Source organism: Phyllostomus discolor, chromosome 12, assembly GCF_004126475.2.
Source record: "Phyllostomus discolor isolate MPI-MPIP mPhyDis1 chromosome 12, mPhyDis1.pri.v3, whole genome shotgun sequence".
In the NCBI taxonomy this organism is placed as follows: domain Eukaryota; kingdom Metazoa; phylum Chordata; class Mammalia; order Chiroptera; family Phyllostomidae; genus Phyllostomus; species Phyllostomus discolor.
The window spans coordinates 30467821-30490185 of record NC_040914.2 but is presented as its reverse complement, the minus strand read 5'-3'; the positions used below and the strand labels follow the sequence as shown (position 1 = coordinate 30490185).

At 44.2% G+C, this 22365-nt stretch overlaps 1 protein-coding gene and 1 pseudogene across 1 annotated transcript; both read right to left on the bottom strand.

The window, feature by feature from the left end:
• Nucleotides 1-3529: 3529 nt before the first annotated feature.
• LOC114510823 (zinc finger protein 544-like) lies at nucleotides 3530-18466 on the bottom strand. The gene is given in 6 exon segments (XM_036013391.1): nucleotides 3530-4928; nucleotides 4930-6851; nucleotides 11463-11549; nucleotides 11849-11975; nucleotides 13213-13301; nucleotides 18332-18466. Coding segments are annotated over 6 exon segments (2451 nt in total). The 5' UTR covers nucleotides 18411-18466; the 3' UTR covers nucleotides 3530-4781.
• Nucleotides 7258-8375, bottom strand: LOC118497799 (annotated as a pseudogene).
• Nucleotides 18467-22365: the final 3899 nt, after the last annotated feature.

The window sequence follows — 22365 nt, the reverse complement described above, 5'->3', positions numbered from 1 at the left end:
ACCCTGGCTGGCTACCCAATAAAATAAGGTCAAATGATGATGTATGACTTATGAGGCTATAGGGAGCTGAAATGCTCATTCCTGGGATATTCCCTCTTGGAATCCAGTCACCCTGTTGAGAAGAGCCCAGATCACGTGAAGCAGTCCAATGTGAGTGCTCCAGCCGACAGTCCAGGCTGAGTTCCTAGCTGGCAGCTAGCATCTATTTCCAGCCTTAAGAGTGGGCCACCTTGGATGCTGGTCTCGAGGACTCTAGCAGTCACTGCCTCTGAAACTGCACGAGTGACCCTAAGTGAAAAGAATCACCCAGCTGATCCCAATGAACTCCTAGAATGGCAAGAAGTGAATGTTGAGTAGTTAACATAAATGTGATCCTGGCTTTGGAAATTTTACGCCTTAAATCTCTCTCCCTCCTGCTTTCTTTGCACCACAAGCATCTTAGTTTAAGAAGTCATCATTGTTTAAAACTTTTAAAAATGTTTTTGCATGCTGGCCAGGTGCCTATTATTTGAGCATCATCCTGTCTGCCAAAATCTACAAGTTTGATTCCCAGTCCAGGCACATTCCTGGGTTGTAGGTTCTGTCCGGGCTTGGAAGGCAGCTATGTTTCTCTCACATTATCAAGACCCTGGCCTTTAAGCTAAGCCTAGAGCATTCCAAATAGGATTCACATCTACAAGACAAAAATCAAGGCAAGAAATGCCAAGAATACTGAGTTGTGACATGTTCCTGAAAACCAATCTGAAACAGGAAATGTATGAACCATGTACTTCCTCCACGTGTAGTCAGAACTGCAGTTTAAGCAGCTTAATGCAACAGATACTCTGAATATGGCTAATTGCATTAATATTTGAAGAGATAACCTGGCTGGCGTAGCTCAGTGGATTGAGGGCAGGCTGCGAACCAGTGTTACAGGTTCGATTCCCAGTCAGGGTACATGCCTGGGTTGCAGGCCATGACCCCCAGCAACCACACATTGATGTTTCTCTTCCTCTCCTTCTCTCTCTAAAAATAAATTTTAAAAAAATTTGAGGAGATAAGAAAGCTTATGCAAAAAAGATAAACACAGCAGGCCCGAGATTGCACATTTTAGGTCCTCTTTGCAAAATTGGCTTTCAGAGTAGTGCCTTTTCACGGTGCCTAGACTATGAAAAATAAAAACAAAAAACAAAGCAAACCCCCAGACAACCCAATTTACACTGAGCCCACTCTACTTCTGCCTTTGGTCCATGCTAGGCAGATGGTGCCTTCTTGCCTGGTCCCCACTTTGTGTGACTACCTACCTCAAAGGAGGGAGAGCAATTCTAACCTGCACATGGATTCCCGTAGACTTCATGTCTTTTCCTTTATGCATAAACTGTTTATCCTTGGTATATTACTTCAATAAATCTAAGCCAGGCATACAACTATATGTGGAATCCCATGAAATCTTGTGGAAAACCTCTGGACTGGGGATCGTCTTCTAGGTTCCCAATCATTCCACTGCTAGTTGTATCAAAAGTATGTTTAGGATTATTTTGGTATCTGTATTTTCAAGTGGGGAGGGAGGATGGATTTGTTGAAAGTAGCCTGCCCCCCTAAAGAAAAGTAACTCATGGACACAAACGACAGTGTGGTGATTACAGGGAAGGAGGTAGAAAAATGAACTTAAAAACACAAATCAAATCAAATAAAAAAAAAACAAAAACAAAACCAGTTCAGCATTTACATGAAGTGAGTGTGGTTTCTCTTTTGGGCCTCATTTTTACCTGATCACAAATTTAAGTGAAACCAACAAAAGAAACATGTATGAAAATACAATTTAGAGATCCCTTTTTGCAAAATGTTTAAAAATATAGCTATGGAAAGTGTCCTCAGATCTGGCCAGGTAGCTCAGTTGTTTCGAGCATTGTCCTGACATGCCAAGGTTGTGGGTCCAATCTCCAGTCAGAACACATATAAGAATCAAGCAATGTGTAAGTAAGTGGAACAATAAATTGATATTTCTCTCTCCAAAACAACAACAAACAAAAACAAAACAACTGTCCTCAGACTACACAAATGTCTAGGTTCTACCTCAGCCTGAGGAAGTGAACTCTCTAAACATGGACCCAAAAACTGCAATTCCAACACTTCCTTGCAGGCGGGACTTACACACATTCCCATCAGTTATCACTAGACTCTGATTATGAGAATCAGGAGGAAAGGTCTCGGGTTTTTACTTCAAATGAGCCCAGTTATTTGGTCTTTAGAGCATCAGGTTTCTGATTTGCTAAAGCACAGGGTACCTCTCAGGACACACTGCATTTTCATACTGTCCTCCCATTTCCTGCACACAAATTTTCCCACCTGTGATTCCCACTGGGCGTTGTCTCCAGAGAACAAGACCACACAACTGCTGCTGACTCCCCATTTTGAAGAGAAGGAACATTAGTATCCTGAGACTTCACATACAACATCTATACCTGAGCTTCCAGGAGCTCCTTCATTAAAGAAAGCTACTTTCAGGACTTAAACTTGCTCTCAGATATCTGGACCACAAGAATGTCCAACAGCTCAATCTATTGGGTAGGTCCTTCCTCCCAGGCTCCAGCATCTTCTGAATGCTCTACAACTTTGTAGGTCTCAGCAGTAGGCCCAACTGTCACACCAGGAAGCAAAATCCCCACCTGCTCTGCTCAGACTGCTCACCTCAACCTCAGGATCCCATATAAATCATGAACATTATGTTACCTAAGTGGTTTTATGAAAGGTACCAGGTAACTGCCAGAGGGACCTTGGGAAAATACATTCAGTATCTGGTGGGGTCCTAGTGACTTTCTGGTGACAAGGCTTCTGCAGGCCAGGTCCTCAGGAGGGGGCAGGTGAGAGGCAACCACATATTGATGTTTCTCTCCCTCTTTTCCTCCCTCCCTCTCTCTAAAAAGAAAAAAAAAAATAATAAAAAAATAAGCCCTGGTTGGCATGGCTCAGTGGACTGAGTGCAGGTGTGCAAAGCAAAGGGTCGCCTGTTCAATTCCCAGTCAGGGCACATGCCTGGGTTGCTGGCCAGGTCCCCAGTTGGGGGCTTGTAAGAGGCAACCACACACTGATGTTTCTCTCCCTCCCTCCTCTCTAAAAATAAATAACCTTTAAAAAATTAACAATAAAAAGGAAAATTTGTTTATCCTTAAGTCCCTGGTTATGTTTTTTTTACCTCTAGTTAGAACATTCCTTTTTTAAAAAACAAAACCAAACCTATTCCATTTGTTTCAAAATTATTCTCTCCAGAAGTCTCTGCAGTGTCTTTTTAACTGTGTTGTTCTCAATTGGTCATGCTGCACAGATCTTACTAATCCTGGATAGTAATTGGCAGGACCTTAAGACTTTCTTTCAGCTCTGCAAAAATTTCATTTTTTTTAAAGCAAATCTTTTAATTCCAGCCTATTTTTGTTTTAATAACTTAAAAATATTACCTTGCATTTATTTTTCATTTGCAATTATTTCTAACTCAATCTCCATTTTAAATGTTTAGTTCCTCTGAATGTCTTCCTTGAGCTATTTTTTTTTAACCTCAGATATTTTCTTTGATGTTGAAGGCTTTCAAGCCTCTCGCTCCCTGCCTTCCATCCACATTGAAGATACTATCAGAAATCAGAAGGGAGTCTCCATAGATGGTGGGGCTCTTTCACAGGAATAGGGCAGGAACCAGGTTTTAGTAGGAAGGTCCTTGAAATATTAAGGACAGCCCTTGTTCTGGAGCATAATACACCCATTTCCTAGTCCCCAGACCAACTATTTCTTCATAACTAATTCATTCTCTATTTTATTTTGCTCACACACAGTCAGATACTTTGTGTAAGACAAGAATACTACAAAAGAGGGAGGAAACCTGGAATTTCATGAGCAGACCTTCAATTAATCCTGCTCTCCTGCCACACAGCTATGAGCCTGCAACTCTGCCAAGGGGCTGTGACCTCCAGTGCTGCTGCCCTCTCTTCAGTCCTGGCCTTAGCCTTTCCCAATATGAGCCCCCAGGTGATGCTGCCCCATGCTCAAATCTACAGTAATGACCTCTCACATTTTTAGCATTGTGGATGTACACTTCAGCCTCTTTTGGTTACAGTTATCTTCCAGTCCCCCATTTTTTAGGAATGTCATACTGATAAAATCTGATGACATTAATGTGCCTGTTTGCAATAAAATGATAATAAACACAGTTCTATTCTCAGTTTTCTATTCTCTGCTATGAGCTTTGACTGAAAGTTTACCTTCTCACATAAACACAGAAGTAAACACATTTTAGTGCACGTACAAATAACATGCTGCTTTAGGAAATGTTGAACTCCTGGGTTTTACTGGTAGAGTTTCGATTTAGTAAATTAGGGTAAGCTTGGTAATCTGCAGTTTCAATATACACTCCAAGCAATTCTGATGTACGTGGTCATCTGATGTCTAGACAAATTCTAACAGTGAGCTTTTCCATCTTAATTATTCATACGGTTTCTCTCCCATGAGTTTTCTCATATTGAATTAGGGATTTACTTTAACTGAAAGCCTTCCAACACTTGTTACATTTATAGGATTTCTCTCTACTATAAATTCTCTGATGGCCAGTAAGGCAAGTCTAACACCAGGAAAGGCCTTTTCACAATGATTACATTTGTAGGGTTTCTCACCAGTGTATGTTCTGTGATGCATACTGAGAGCTCTTCATTTAAAACCTTTCAACAATGACTGTGTTCATAAGGTTTATACACAAGCTGTGTGTAGTTTCCCCACAGTAGTAACATTCATAGGGTTTCTTTCCAGTGTGAAAAGTTTTACGTGTGACAAAAATAGGAGTTATTGCTGAAGGACTTTCCACAATGAGCACAAAAATATGCTTTCTCTCCAGTGTGAACTTTCTGATGCCCAGTACACTGACTCTGCCCAGTAAAGGCCTTTTCACAATGATTACATTCATTAACAGGGTTTCTCACCTGTGTGCGTTCTCTCATGCTTTCTAAGAGCTAACCGACCACTAAAGGCTTTAATGCACATGTTACACTGATAAGGCTTCTCTCCAGTGTGTGTTCTTTGATGCACAATGAGGAGGTATCTCTGGCTGAAGGCTTTAACACAAATTTTACACTTATAGGGCTTCTCTCCAGTGTGTGTTCTCTGATGAACAGTGAGGATAGATCTCTGGCTGAAAGCTTTTCCACAATGATTACATTCATAAGGTTTCTCTCCAGTATGGGTTCGCTGGTGTACAACAAGCTGTGATTGCTGCCGAAAAGATTTCCCACAGTGGTTGCAGTGATAGGGTTTCTCACCAGTGTGTGTTCTCTCATGTTTTCTAAGAGATGACCCATCACTGAAGGCTTTCCCACATTCAATGCATTCATAGGGCTTTTCTCCAGTGTGGGTTCTCTGATGTAGAATGAGGTGAGATCTCCACTTGAAACCTTTTCCACAATGACTACATTCATAAAATTTCTTCTCTCCAGTATGAGTCTGCTGATGTACAAGAAGCTGTGATTGCTGCCAAAAAGACTTCCCACAGTGGTTACATTCATAGGGTTCCTCTCCAGTGTGAATCCGTCTATGTGCAACAAAGTCAGAGCTACGGCTGAAAGAGTTTCCACAATGAGCACACAAATAAGGTTTCCCTGCAGTATGACTTCTCTGATGCCTAGTAAGGTGACTCTGCCGGTTAAAGAACTTTTCACAGTCATTACATTCAAAGTGTTTTCCACCCGTGTGTATTCTTTCATGTTTCCTAAGAGCAGACCGACCACTGAAGGCTTTAACACACACATTACACTGATAGGGCTTCTCTCCAGTGTGTGTTCTCTGATGCACAGTGAGGAGATATCTCCACCTGAAAGCTTTTCCACAATGACTACATTCATAAGGTTTATCTCCAGTGTGGATTTTCTCATGCACAGCAAGCTGTGATTGCTGCCTAAAAGACTTCCCCCAGTTACTACACTCATAGGGATTCTCGCCCAAGTTAATTCTCTGATGTGAAAGGTGAAAACTCCCAGAGATGGCTTTACCACAATGATTGCATTTACATGGCTTCTTTCCAGTGTGTGCTCTCTGGTGTACAAGCTTAGAGTAACAGCTGGCAGATTTTCCACATTGATTACATGCATGTGGCTTCTTTCTCATCTGATTGATGTCACAGTCACTAAAAGATGAGGCCATGTGGAAGGCACTGCATTCCTCCTCACATCCAGGATATCCAACCATTACTTCAGGTTGCACAAAGCATTCGTCACACTCATATTGACTTTCTCCAAACTGTACTGGTTGGTTTTCATTCAGAGACATGCTATGGTTAATAACATTTCCATAGACCTTACAATCATTACTGTTCTCTGATGAAAATATTCTGTTATGGAAATGAAGAGAGGTACCATAGTTCAAAGAGTCACTTCTGACAGTATATTCATGAGGTTTTTTTTCTTCCTTTTCAACATTTGCAAGTTTATGCAAATGATTGTTTTGAGAAAAGGCTCTGGCACTTTCAAGATTTTCACAGGGCTTCTGATTGGTCCAGCCTTTCCAATGATTGACAAAAACTGAACTCTGTTGCAACCGTCGAAACTGTGAGTCAAGCTTGTGGACAGGTGTTTTTGCAGGTAATGCTGGAGGTAGAAGGCTTTCACTTCGACAACTTCCCTCAAGGTCATGTTCACAATATTCCTCTTGCACAAACTCCTCCAACGTAAGTACAATTTGACTCAAAGATTCCTCCTGCTGCTCCCTGGGCTGGTCACTCCAGCCCTGCACAGACCAGGGGCTCTCTACACAGCATTTCATATTTACATGGAAGGATAGCTCTTCCACAGCAGTATCCTCTTCAGAAGGTAACTCTTTCTTTTCAAGTGTAGTCTTCCAGTCTGAAAGAAATCCAAAATGCCTGAATTACTGCAGAAGCCTTAGAAGAGGGGAGGGGAACAAGAAAAAGACCAAGTATGAGAGGTGTTTCTGGGTTTGTTTCGAATCCATGGACTGTAATTTCACACAGGATATAAAAGAGTGGGATGGATCAATAAATAGGGAATCAGTGATAATGCACAAAAAACAAGCGAAGGTAATGAGATAATCCATAACTGGTCCCCAAAGAGGGAGCAAAGGAATAAGAACAAGCACAAGAACATCAAGATTAAAGGAGAAATCAACAGAAAGAACTGTGTCTGAAAGTATATGGACCTTAATAAACACAAAAGATACCTAATTCCAGTTACTGGGACCTGTGAATATGGTATTGTATTTGAAAACAGATCTTTGCAGAACGGCTGAGTCTTTTTTTTTTTTAGGTTGCTTTTTCATTGCTTTATTAACTTTACATTTTCCCATGCAAATGGGTGAAACTACTGTTGACAGAAACTTAAGACAGCACGCCAAGGCAATCTCCAATGAGAAGTTGGTGACACAGAACTCACTTGACACATGGAAATTACACATGGTTCACAGCAAATGGATCAGTAAAGGCATGTCAGGAAATGCAAGGAAAAAGCAAGCAGTGGGAATCACAGTATTAATCTCATGGAAAATGATAGGAATCAAGGCATAAGGCAAAATTCATCATGATGGTCAAGATTAGAGATTAGAGAACTCCCCTATAAGGATACGCAGACAATTCCACAACTGCAGCTCCCTAAGTTTTCTCCAGATTTCTCTCATCTCCTCCGTGAACATTTCCATATCATCTCTATCTCCACCCATCCCATCACTGACCTGCCGATTGGGTATGGCCCACTGGAAGTTAGAGGCCAGTTGGCGAGCCTGTCGCTGTCTGTTATTCCCTATGGGCTAGTGGCCTTTGCTCCTTTCCAAAGGGCAGTCTTCCTCTCCATTCTGCATGCACTACTCCATTTCTTCATTTTTGTGGTGCATATCCGCCATGATATTTTTTTCCTTGTCGTTTTTCTGAGCCTATCCTTTGCTGTCTATTCCTCTTCCCAATTCTCACCACGAGTGCACTGCCACAACACTTGGACCAGCAGAGCTGCTTCGGTATTCTGGGCCTGACACCAGCCCACAGTGTGCAGAGCAGCAGGGAGCTGGTACCCAGAAGGCAGAACTGCTGAGTCTTGAGATGGGGAAATTATCTGGCTGTAAATGTCACAAGTGACCTTCTAAGATGGAATTAGAGGGAGAGTAAATGAATACACAGAGATAAGTTAACATAAACACAGAGTGGAAATATAAAGATGTTGGACTTAAGAGACTGAAGTGATGTGGGCAAAATCCAAGGAATGTCACAGCCACCAGAACCTGGAACAGACAGGGAGCAGATTTCCTCCAGTGGCCTCCTGAGAGAACATGGCCCTGTTGATATTGTTTCAGCTTTCTGGCCTCCAAGAACAGTGGGAGAATAAATTTGTGTTTAATTTTTTTCTATTTTTCAAAGATTTATTGTTTAGAGAGAGGGAAAGGGAAGGAGAAAGAGAGGGAGAAACACCAATGAGTGAGAGAAACAGTGATTGGTTGACTCTCACATGCACCCCAACTGGGGACCTGGCCTGCAACCCAGGCATGTACCTTGTCTGGGAATCAAACTCATGACTTTTCGGTTCTTGGCACTAAACTCACTGAGCCATACTAGCCAGGGATAAACTTGTGTTGTTTTAAACCCAATGGCAATTTGTTACAGAACCCTCAGGAAACTAATACAGCACCTTAACTTGTGCCTCAATCTAGATTACTGACTCAAAATCTTAGCCTATTTTCTGATTTTCAACTTTAAAAAAAAGATTTTATTTATTTTTAGGGGGGGGAAGAGAAGGAGAAAGAGAGGGAGAGAAACATCAATGTGTGGTTGCCTCTCACGCACCTCCCACTGGGGACCTAGCCCGCAACCTAGGCATGTGTCCTGAACTGGGAATTGAACCAATGACCCTTGGGTTTGCAGGCGCACGTGCAATCCCCTGAGCTACACCAGTCAGGGCTGATTTTGAATCTTAAAACAGGATCCAAACACCAGAATGACTTAATAGTCATTAAGCAGCCATTTCTATCACTCCTTCTAGCTGCACAGAGAGAAAAACATTGCTTTAACCATTCCAGAATTGATGCTACAGATTTGCTAGAAAAGCATTGTCGTCTGTAAAGCAGTGTGGTTGGCCAGTCCAAACCACAGACTTCCCCAACTGGTGACTTTTGAGGATCATCTTCCTTGGTGGTATGCCAGGAATAAGAATGCTTAGGTTGCCGGGTTTACTTTGAGGCATAAATGAGTCAATATGTGAGCTTCACAGTGTCTGGTCTGGCACATGACACACTGATAGCACATGGTACTGCTGACATCACCACTGTTACTGATTCCTCCTTCTATTGCAGATATTGGGCTCCCAGTGTGTCCATTAAGCTCCCAGCTTAGGACACTTACTGGGGTCCTCCAAAATTCCCCCTTTGTTGGTCACTCTGTCCCTCCCAGTCATGCAGTCACCAGCATCTAGTACCATCAAGGCCTCTGTTCAAGTACCCATCCTTTGTTCTCCATGCCTGCCAAAGAGATAAGGACCCTCCACTTAACAAAGTATTAAATACGCTCCTGGCCATCCCTTGACTTCCATGGGGACATTTTCCTCATGTCAAAGATCCTCTTTCCCTCTTGGGTAAGGTCCTTATCTATACCCAGCAATCCCTATAGCCAACACTGTTCTCCTTCCTGAGACTCTGATGTGTTCCTTTGGGGTTTTGCTTTGGAATCCCCAGTGATGAGAATGAGAACTTTTTCAAATGAAACAATGACCCAATAAAGGGGAGTGAGTGATAGGGTGTTTGAGGACAAGGACAAGAGAAATCTCTGGGTGGGTAAGATGTGTCAAAATTGTGCCTGGCTGTTGGGAACTGAGCAAAGGAGGTTAAATGTTCCACAACAACTTCTCTGTTAAGATCATGAAAAGAGGAAGACAAATAAACTGCAGGTCAGGCAAACAGTAACATCTATGATAGACAGAAGGAAGGCGTGGACACTAAACTGGATTCTGAATGACATTTGAGGACCAAGGACAATTACAGATGAGACTCCAGAGAATAAATAACAGAGGCTGCAAATGAGAGTTACAGGATAAGTTGGAGCAGAAAGAGAAGAAATAAATTCAATGCCTCCAGGTGACGAGAAGGGCACACATGATACTAAGTACAAGTAGTCCATCAGAAAAGGCCACAGAATGCATTATTTCAACTACAGAACATTCCAGAAAAGGCAAACTAAAGAGACAGTAAAATAATCAGTGGTTGGCAGGAGTTAGGCTAGCCAGAAGGATGAACAGGCAGAGTAAAGAGGGTTTTTAGGGTAGTTACAACTACTCTGTGTTATACTATAAATGGTGGATACAAGTAACCCTACATTTGTGTGACCCACAGAATGTAAAATACCAACAGTGAACCTACTGTAAACTACTGATCACTATTAATAACATAACAATCAATAAAGGCTCATCAATTGTAACTAATGTACTACAGAATGCAAAATATTAATAGGGGAAATTGTGAATGTGTGGGCTAAGAGGTAAGTGCAAATTCTGTATGTTCTGTTCAACTTTGTGTGAACATAAAACTGTTTTCTAAATAGTTTATGATGAAAAAGGTGAAAGGGAATAAGAAGTACAAATTATCAATTACACAAATATTCATGGGATGTAAAGAAAGTACAACATAGGGAGTATACTCAATAATAATGTAATAAAAATGTCTACTTCGAAAAGTATACTAGACTTATTGGGGTGATCACTTTCCAAGTTATATAAATAAATGTCTAATCACTATGTTTTACACCTGAAACTAACACAGTATTAAATGCCAACTGTAACTGAAAAATAAGTTTTAAAGAAATCTATTATTTAAAACAAAATGACCATGAGAAGTAGCCCAATTTACTGGGGTGATGAACAAGTTCTAAATTAATTCTGGTGATGTGAATACACTAAAAACCTTTGGGCACTTTAAATGGGTAAATTGTATCTTGAAATAGCTGTTTCAAAAAAGAATTCCAATTAGGCCAACACAATGAGATATATAAGGAAGTGGGTCTGTGGGATGGGAAGACCTGGGAAGCAGGTCCAGAAGAATAGGAATTCTTCGGAAAGAAACAGGTAGCTGATATTTCCTAGGATACCTAAGATCTCACCACACCATGGGATCATCTGGAAGTCATGGGAACTTCAAACACACTGGAGGGAAAGAGCAGGCCTAAAAGGGAAGCCTGAGGAGCTGCTTCCACAGTGAACTTATGACAAGGAGCTCAGGGAAGAGGGGTCCAAAGGACCTGGGAATAAGACAAGGTGGTGAAGGGTAAAGATCAAAGGGGAGTAGGGAAAAGAAGTAAACTCATGACTGAGATGGTAGTATGTGCATTCCCTGAGCTGGGTCTGTGGATGAGGAGGCGGCTAACTTGATGGACATGAGGCAGCTACAGAGAACACCCCAGCAAGCTCCCCATGCATGGCCTCCCTCCACCTCCAACCTAGGGAGCTCTCTGCCCAACCAAAGGCTCTCACCTTGGGTAGGGGGTTCCTGCTCTGCCCTCCATGGGTCTTCACCATTCTCCAGGTGGGAGATCACATCCAGATTGGGGAGCAGAAGCCCTGGTCAATGGGGAAAAACACAAGACTTGGTGCTCTGCTTGGAGATGAAGACAACTGCATCCTCCAGCCCAGCCCTTGTACCCAGGGGTCAAACATGGATGGACTAGGAGGGACCTAGAGACATTTTGGGGAATAAGTCACACACCTGCAGTAGAGGCTAAGCGGCAACACCCGGGATCTGCATCTTGAAGGGACCCACTTCCAGACTGCTCCACCCCAGCACACGCACACCCAGGGGAAGAGCCACAGCTTGGAGTCCCAGAGGCAGAAAGCCCATGCAATGGCAGAGCCCACCTTACCCAGGGAGACTAGGTGGCCACATGTCTCTAGAGTCACGTCGCGGTACAGTGTCCTCTGAACTGTGTCTAGCTGTCCCCACTCCTCACGCGTGAAGCTCACAACCACATCCTTGAAGCTGACAGGTGGCTGAAACATCACCCACATTACCATGGGGCTATGTCTCCCCAATGTGGAGGTTGAGGGGGCACAGATCAGCAAAAGGAAGGAGATAGCATAGACTGGACATGATGTCCAGAGCACCCACAGGTTCCCACCTTTGAGCAGTGATCTGTTCAGACACTGACCCAATCCACAGCATTTTCACTTCCGAGTCTATGGCTGGTCACACCAGCAATCCTGATTTTCTGTCCTAGGAAACAACAGGAACCCCACAGGGAGAACCCCATCTCCCACTTCTCTGCAAAATCACAGATTTGAGGGCAAAGAGGATGTTCTAAATCAGGGATGAGCAAATACAGCCTGGGGGACAAATGAAGGTTGTAGTGTGTTTTTAGAAGACTAATGTCATGAGCTAGTGCAATTGGTTTTTCCCTAAATCCATATGTTAATGCCCTACCCGCCATGCGACTATATTTGGAGGCAGGGCCTTTACAAAAGCAAATAATGTTAACGGGGATCATAAGGGTAGGGCCCTAATGCGATGGGATCGGTGTCCTTACAATACAAGGAGACACCAGAGGCTTCTTTCTCTGCCATGTGAAGACATAGAGAAGGCACAATCTTCAAGCCACGAAGACAGTCCTCACCAGAAACTAACCCTGCTGGCACCTTGATCTCAGACTTTTAGTCTCCAGAACTATGAGAAAATAAATGTTGTTTGAGCTACACAGCCTGTGGCATTTTGTTACAGCAGCAGACAAATATACCGTACAAAAAAATATGGGACAGAGACCATGTGTGGCCCACAGAGCCTAAGGCAGTTTCCACCACCTGGTCCTTACAGAAAACACTGGTAGAGTCAGCTTTCAACACAGGCTGGCAGGCAAGGGGCCCTACGCCCTGGCCCTGGGTGCCAGGCCCAATTTGGCATCTCAGCTTCGTACCTTAGCAGGTAGACATCTGGATGAGTCCCTGAGCTTCTCGGGTATGAGTTGTCCTGATGTGACCGTGAAAGCAGTATCCCACTTCCGGGAGTCACACAGGACATGAGGGGAGGAGATATGGCCCAGAGAACCAGGTGCAAGTGGCTCATCTGCACAGGGAAGGTGCCTTATCTGCAGGAAGCCCATAGGTCTCACCCAAAGGTACGAGGCTGCATTGCTGAGCTTGTGTGTGTCCTCCTGAAGAGGCAAGTGCTATTCCTGGACCCATTTTATAGCTGAAAACACTGAGAGGCAAAAAGAGCCAAGGTAACCTAACTTACCTGGGAGGGAACTGGTTGAGAACCCGCCTCCATTTCCTCCTCAGACTGGAAGGTGGTGTGCAGAGGGCAGATGTCCTCAGGAGGCAGTGCTGGGGGTGGGGCAACAAGTAGGGATTCAGCCCCTGCTCAGTACAGTACTCCCACACTCTCGAGCCCACTTCAACCCCAAACAAAGGAGGGGAATGTACCAGTTGAGAGACATTCCGCTGGGGTGTGAGGAACAGGGAGGTAGGACTATGACTACACGGCACTCTTGTCCAAGGCTCTGAGGTCAGCCAAAGTGGCCAAGACAGATTTTCAGTGGTGTAATGGGCTCAGCCTACTCAGATCTGGGCCTGGCGATCAACCTGGGCTGCCCCTGGGCTCAAGGGAAATGCCCAGACATGTGCTGGGGTGTCTGAACTGTGATCCAACAGACACAGATTCCCCTCTGCATACAAACAGAGGGGCCAGTTTTTCCTGTCATTTCATGAGAATGAATAGGAGGAGGTAAAGACAGGGTGTCAAAACAACTGCATGCTTTAAAAACATTCCAATGAAACAACGGGCTCGCAAAAAACCAAAAAAACAAAACCCTGCACAATTGCCAAAGAACAGTGATACAGGGCCTAGATTAAAAAAATTTTAAAAAGCACAATATATTACAATGAAACACCAATCAGTTTCCAAAAATATGTGTGGGGAATTGTGACAAGGAGGTTACGAAAATCCTGAGGACAGCAAATGGCGCTCTATAAGAAGAGTGTTTTCCCTCAGGATATTCTGGAGGTGCCTCAATGCTGCCCTACTGCCTGGAGCAGAATAATAGAACAGAGAGCTGAGGAATAAAATCTCACTTATAAGGTACATCTGTGACTAATGAGCAAAGAGGCAAGAATATAAAATGGGGTAAAAACAGTGTCTTCATCCTTGGCTGGTGTGGCTCAGTGGACTAAGCTCCAGCCTGCAAACTGAAGGGTTGCCGGATTGATTCCCAGTCAGGACACATGCCTAGGTTGAGGGTTTTGTCCCAGGTTGGGGTATGTACACAAGGGAACCGATCGATGTTTCTCTTCCGCTTTCTCCCTCCCTTCCCTTCTCTCTGAAAATAAAGAAAGAAAGTCTTTAAGAAAAAAAAAGCAGTATTTTCAATAAAGGGTGTTGGGAAGCCTGCCAGATAATGCAAAAAAATGAAAGTAGACTAGTTTGTAACTTCATGTACAAAAATAAACTTAAAATGGATTAAAGACTTAAATGTAAGACCCAAAACCATAACAAAATAAAGTTTCTGACACTAGTCAAACCAGTAATTTTTAGATATGTGTCCTCAGGTAAGGGAAACAAATGCAAACAAAACAAAACAAAACAAACAAACAAAAAAATGGGATGACATTAAACTCTAAAGCTTTTGGCCAAAAAGGAAAGCATCGACAAAACAAAAAGGCAACTTACTGAATGGGAATAGATATTTGTAAATGATATATCTGATAATCAGTTAATATCCAAAATATATAAAGAATTCATACATCTCAACATTTAAAAATCCAATTAAAAAATGGGCAGAGAACCTCAATAGACATTTTTCCAGAGAGAACACATAGATGACTAATAGACATACGAAAAGATGCTCAACAGCACTTAATCATCAGAAAGATGCAAATTAAGATGCAGGTTTATCACCTCACACCAGTCAGAATGGCTATCATGAAGAAATCAACCAACAAGTGTTGGCGAAAATGTGGAAAAAAGGAATGCAGATTAGTGCAGCCACTCTAGAAAACTGCATGGATTTTCCTCAAAAAATTAAAAACAGAGCTACCTTATAACCCCACTTCTGGATTTATATCCAAAGAAACCCAAAGCACTAATTTGAAAGAATTTATGTACTCCTGTGTTCCCTGCAGGATTGTTTACAATAGCCAACACGTGGGAACAACCCAAGTGCCCACCAATAGACTAGTGGACAAAAGTGGTAGTACACATACACAAATGGAATATTACTTGGCTATAAAAAATGAAACCTTACATATGCTGCAGCATGAATGGACCTGTGAAATATGTCAGAGAAAGACAAACACCATATGATTTTACTTACGTGTGGAATCTAAAAAGCAAAACAGACACCAACTCATAGACACAGAGAATAAACTGATGGTTACCAGATGGGTGCAGGTATAGGTGAAAAGGTCAAGGGAATTAAGGAGCACAAACTGCCCTGACCAGGTAGCTCAGTTGATTAGAGCATCATCACCACATGCAAACTTGTGAGTTCTAGTCCCAGTCAAGACACATACTGGAGTCAACCAGTGAATGCACCAATGAGTGCAACAACAAATTGATGTTTCTCTCCCTTTTCTTCTCTCTAAAATCAATAAATAAAATAATTAAAAAGCACAAACTGCCCGTTATAAAAATCATCACATGGACACGAAGTACAGAACAGGGAATACAGTAATAACTGTGTATAGGGTCAGATGGGCACTAGACTTATTGAGGGGATCACAGGTATAAAAATGCCTAATCACTATGCTGTGTACCCAAATCTAATATTGTATGTCAACTATAATTAAAAAATAAATTTTAAAAAATACCTTGAGTGAAAATTCACCAAGGCTTCATGATTAAGTAGAAGCCAGGAGCTCTGCAGTTCCAGGTCCTAAGCACACCACACTGTCACCCTGGCTCACAGCTTCCCCCTGGCCCAGCCCACTGCCCTTGCCCTCTTTCCTGTCATTCTCCATGTGGGACCCACCTCTCAGCCCCTTACTTGGGTGCTCTGTACAATCTGCTCTAAGCCATCGGATGCCCTCTCTGCCTTCCCCTGCTAGGGTCTGCATCCTGGGTGGTATGAGACTAGAAGAATACCAACATCTACTTCATCTTCTTCCCCTTCAGCTGCAAGTCCTGGCTTTCATTTCCTCTTCCAGCCCCTCCCACTATGACCCCTTCAGTGCAGACACACCTCTTATTCACTCCAGTGATGACCATGGACTTTTCCACCTTCCTGGCACACATACTCCCCTAAGCCCACACACTCCCAAGTGGCTCCCTGCGACTTCCCAAAGGTTTTCCTTCTGGTTAAGGCAACTCCTGCATCCCAGTGCCCCACTCTTGCCACCAAGTTCTTGCTCTTCACAGCTGAGCCCTTGACAGAGTGTCTGACACCCTCAGGCTTCCCACACTAAGAAGGCTTCCCAGGATTCTAGATGATGCTCTCTTGTTCTGACACTCTAGCCCATCCCAAGGCAATCTCCTACTGCCTATGTCTATTTCCACCCTTTGATCCTCTTCATTGTCTGGAAACACCCACTCTGCGGCCAAACTGCCCACTTGCAAAGTCCTAGCTCTATAACTTGCCTCCGTAGAGCCCCCAACAGGCCTTAACCTCTCTGGCCCTGTTTCCTCCTCTGTAGACTTCTGGAACAGCAGTTCTTACCTCATCATGCCTCTGTGAGAATTAAATGAGTTGCATTTATAGAGCTTAATGCCACATTGACACACAGTACAAGCACATTTAATCATGTCCATTACACTTGGACATGAAATTCCTCTTCCATATCTCATACTGGACGCAGGAGAGAGCTGGTCTGGCTGGGAACTATGCAGGGCTGGGGAGGCGGCTCTTTCTCTTTGTTTTGTTTCTTCTTCTCCCTGACTTTAGCATGGGGTTTCAAGTGCTGCCCCAAGCTTCATGACAAGCCTAAACCTTCCTCCCAGGTTTCTGACACTGCTTCCCTCCTCAACCCCCCGCCCATGGAATCCTCAAGAGAACTGAGAGTGACTAGGAATTCCTTTTCTCTTGTTGTGACCTCCTTCCTGGCTCCTTTCTAGAAATGGAGCCCTGGCTGGATAGCTCAGTTGGTTAGAGTGTCATCCCACATACCAAAGTTGTCGGTTTGAACCCAGATCACAACACATAAGAATCAACCAATGGATGCATAAATAAGAGGAACAACAAAGTGAAGTTTCTGTCTCTAATATCAATAAACAAAAATTTTTAAAAATAAATGGAAACAGAGTCTTCTCACAATTTCCACTCTACTGACGCTCCCCCTTGCACTGACTTATTTCCACAGCAACACGATTCCACTTCCAGAGTCCCATTGAAATCCAAGCCCTAATGTCAAGGACAGCTTCCTGTCCCTGCAGTCCTCATCTCCAGTCCTGCTCACATCTCCAGCCCCTCCTCCCATCTAGCCCCTAACTTGGGGCATTAGCACACACAAGCACTGTAGGCCCCCCACATCCCAGGTTGGTGTTGCTGATGTTGTTCGCCTAGGCTACCTCTAATTTTGTTGACTTGGAAAACAAGTTTTTCTTCAAAGTGAGCACAACATTCACATACCAGTGGAAGAAAACGTGGCTGTATTCTGGGACTGGGGTAACCTCTGGGGTACAGGGTGTGGATGTAAGTAAGGGCGTCCAAACCCTATAGAGAACTTTTGTAATTTAGTTGAGCCAAACAGAGAATATACCTGAAAGCATGATCTCAACAAGCTGAGAAAATGCTTTCCAGAAATGAGTTTGCAGCTTTTAAGCATTCGGAATTAAAAAGGGAATGTAAGGAAGATTAGAGTGGGGAGAAAGCAAGGTCCAGCTATTTGACAAGAAAGAGGCACTTCAAACGTGTGCTAACCGAGATGCACAGGAACAATGGACCGCGCTTGCTTAACGCGAAGACAAGCTTCTCCCTGTGGAAATTACAGGCCTGGGGCGTGACTACCTGCCAAGACCTACCCAGTTAGGAACTTATGACCTTATCTCCCCCAAGAAGTTATTCCCACAGAACTCCTTTTTCATCCACGAAGCATACTTCCCTGGACGGCTGTTAGGAGGATCTTGGTTACCACCTCCTGCACAGAGAGCGCCCTGGGGGTGAGCACTGTGCTTCAACAGGGAGGAAAGCAAGAGGCGCGATTCAGGCCTGGGTGGGAGGCCGCAGAGCCACAAACGCCGGCCTGAAATCTTCCACAGCAGCTCTCCATCCTGGGCTTGCTTTGTGGTAGGAGGGTCAAGCAGAGCAGCCCCAGCTCCGTCTTGCAGCAGGGGGGCCTCAGCTGGGCTCTGCTGCTGGAGGGGCCCCTTCCTGTACCTGTTTCCTACGGGTTCCTGCGGCCAGAGGGGCTTGAATCTTACAGACCCCTACCTGATCCTGCAAGAGGAGGTACGCGAGCCAGGCCCGCTGCCTCCTTGGACGCTGCCCAGGTCACTTCGACCATGTCCTGTAACCCACCCCGCCCGCTCACAGCGGAACTCTCCCGCTATTCCCGCGTGCTCCACTCACCTGAGAGGAGGAGGTAATGGCGGGGCTTCCGGTGGACGGCGGAAGTGCGCGTGCTCAGTGCCACCAACTACAAGTCCCAGAAGGCTATGCGCCGGTGGCGGTTTCTCGCTGTTATCCTTGAGGACGCGCCACTCTTCCAAGGTCTGAGTCAACGGGCGTACCCAATTCCCCTTTTCGGGCGACAGAGGCCGACGCGTCTGCCAAAGGGGCGACTCACGCTGGGAGCGGGATTGGCGCGTCAGTGGCGCTCGGCCTCGTCCCCTCACGGTCGTTTCCGACGCCCGGACCTGCTCTGGGAGTAAATGAAGACTACCTGGCGGGTGAGCAAGGCAGGCCGCCACCGTCCTGTGCGTTTGGCGGAGGCCGAAGGGTTGGGCACAAGGACAGTGGCAAACGTGAAAGGCCGCAGCAGGCGCCCTGCTTGCACTTTGTCGAGGGTGGAAGTTGGAGGGTGGCTAACTAGAGTTGTGCGGTCCTTTTACCCACAGTCTGTTGGGCGCTGGGGAATCTCCCATTGGTTAGGATGGTGGCAAGGGGAGGTTCTTCGACTGAGCGCCTCACAAGCTAGAAAAACGAATGGATAGGGATCCCTCAGTGCGCCAGAAGCTAGAAATATGAGTGGGTAGCGTCCCTAGAGCGGGGAAAGCTAAAAAGATTAATGGATAGAGCCCAAGTCTGCTGAAAGTTAGAAGGGTGAGTGGATAGGGCCCCTGGCCTGCCAAAAGCAAAATTATAAGGGTAGAAGAAAGAAAGAAAGAGAGAGAGAGAGAGAGAGAGGAAGAGAGGAAGGAAGGAAGGAAGGAAGGAAGGAAGGAAGGAAAGAAAGAAAGAGAGAAAGGGAAAGAAAGAAAGAAAAAGCTCTCGCCTCCCTATCCCTATAAGCACTGGGGGCTTGGGCAGGATAAGGAGATGATCTTTGAGACAGGAGTCCAACATTCATCCAGGTCATGCGGCTAAAACCTCTTTTCTTTTGCATCACACCTTCACGAGTTTGTCTTTCCTTGTGCCAGACAGCCGAACCTCCGTTTTGTTCCGTTACAGTACTACGCGATTGGGGGGAGGGGGGGAGCGTATTTGTCTCCCCATTGCTCCTAAGTAGTACAGGGGCAAAAACCAGGGAGGCCAGCAGTTAGTGACCAAGTCTTGACTAACTTGGGCCTATTGCTGCAGAGATTGTGGGCCAGGGAGGTGTGGCCTTTGTATGTATATTCAGTCACTGCATTGTATGTAGGGTGCAGTCAGACCCACCACCCATCCTTTTAGTGGGAACCGCTCCTGCTCTTCTCAGACATCACTCATGGTGAACTCCTAGATTGTGTTCTTGTGTCTGGGGTGTTCCCGCGACTCATCTGGGACAGACCTTGCTAGTTGCTTTACCCAAGAACCATCTTACTGGAATGTTTGTTACTTGCTAACATGACCCTGCAATTTGTATATTCTTTCAGAAAGTCTGGAATCTAACTTCCAAAGGGAGAGTCTTGATGGTCTCATGCCTCTTGTGTTTCGTTTGAATTAGGAAAAGGCTTTCTGGCCAAGGAGAAATAATAAGTGTGCTGGGGGCTTCTGGGGAAGTGTTCCTCCCTCTCAAAAATGGACATAGGACACTAGTGTGTCCCCTTTTATTCCCTCTGAAAATTGTTGTCTGTATGTAATGTGTGGAACAGAACCACCCTGCCAGCACCACGAGGAATCCAGCCCAAGAGGCAAAGTCAACATGCTGAGAGTGGCAGAGCAGAAAGATGGAAAGAAACACAGTAATCCTCCTTGAGTCAACTCCTTGAATCAATTTGTTGATTCAACAAATATTGAATCAACTGATATTGCCTATACCCACCTATGAATGTATTTCTAAAAGAGAGTTATTTTTGTCCAGAATAGGAAAATGTATAAAGAAAGCATAATAGTGGTAGCCCAGGGCTGGGGGAGTTTAAGGGGAAATGTGACTGACTGCTAAATGGGTATTTTGTTTCTGAGGTGATGAAAATGTTCTGAAATTGCCTTGATGGTTGTATAACCCTGAATATATTAAAAACCATTGAATTGTACAGATTAAATAGGTGAATTATGAATTATGTCTCAGTAAAGCTGTTTAAAATACGTGTTACCAACACCTATTGGGAAAAAAGATAAAATGGGGAGAAAATTAATGTTAAGTAACTACAAAATCATTAACACTTAAAACTAGTAGCAGTTGGCCGGAGTGGCTCAGTGGATTGAGTGCTGGCCTGTGAACCATAGTCTCGTTTGATTCCCAATCTGGGCACATGCCTGGGTTGCAGGCCAGGTCCCCAGTAGGGAACATGAAAGAGGCAATGGATCAGTGTTTCTTTCCCTCTTTCTCCCTCCCTTCCCTTGTCTCTAAAAATAAATAAAATCTTAAAAAAATAGTAGCAGTGATTACTTAATAGCAAATACCCAATATTTAAGTAAACCCCAATTATAGTAAATGTTTTACATTTTGCTTTTCAAACTAGGATTCGAACAAGGTTCACACCTTGAAACTGGTCCCAGGAAAAGCCAGGGAAAAAGAAATGACACCATAAGGATACCATCACCAAAATCTAGGATGTGGTAAATCCAATGGGAGAAATTTACCTAGTTTCAACAAATAAATTTAAAGGAACCTTGGCTGGTGTAGCTCAGTGGATTGAGTGCTGGCCTATAAACCAAAGGGTCACCAGTTCAATTCCCAATTAGGGAATATGCCTCGGTTGTGGGCCAGGTCCCCAGTAGGGGGCAGTCAAGAGACCACCACACATTGATGTTTCCTTCTCTTTCTCCCTCCCATCCCCTCTCTAAAGAATAAATAAAATCTTAAAAACACACACACACACACACACAAACAGACCCTCAAACCTGCTTTTAAAGGGGTCTTCATTTTTGTCAAAATAAACATGTTAAATAAGTTTGGTTGAAACACAACAATATTGCTTTAATTTTACCCAGATATTGTTGCCTCTGAAAGCCTTTTCTTTTTGTTAAAAAGGATTACTAGCAAAGCATGAGAGAGGATAAAACCAGCTAGCACCAAATCAAGATATCCTTGATATAAGGAATCTGATGGAAAACCCAAAAGGGAACCTCTTTCTTGCTGAGGGTTGGTGGCATTTAATTTAGCTGATCATCATCTACAGTTCCTGGGGTGATACTACAGTAAAAATGGAATGATCTCTTATCAACCATGAGAGGTAGGGACATCATGGAATTCTGGGGCTTGGGCATGGTCATCCTGGGGAGATCAGTTTAATATATGCAGCAAACATTTTTTTCCTCTTAAAAAAGATTTTATTTTTTTTTAGAGGGGAAGGCTGGGAGAGGGAGAGAAACATCGATGTGTGAGAGACACACCAATCAGTTACCTCTTGCATGTCTTCCAAATGGAGGCCTGGCCTGGCCCAAAAGCCAGGCGTGTGCATTGACCAGGAATCGAACCGGTGACCTTTCAGTTTGCAGGACAATGCCCAACACACTGAGCCATACCAGTCAGGGCTACAGCAAACAATCTTAAGGGGAGAGTAGTGAACAGCCAAACCAAATCCCTACACATGTGGGGCTCATGTTCCAGCCAGGAACTATAATTCCATTGGTGATGCCAGGGCAACAAGATCTGTGAAGAGGTTAAGTCAGGGAGAGGAATTAGGGCACGAGCAGATGGTCATTGGAGCCATCCCAGAGATAAGGAAGTGTTCCAGCAAAGTAGATGGAGCCACATCATTCTTTATGACCTCATCTCATTGGAAGTTACATGGCATGATTCTGTTGACAATACTGATTGAACCAAGCCCAATTTCTAGGATGGAATAGCAAAGAATTTGTGGCCATGTTTGAAACTGCCACAGATGAGAAAGCAGTCAGCTCACTTTAGTGAACTTCTCACAAATAAGTGTGAC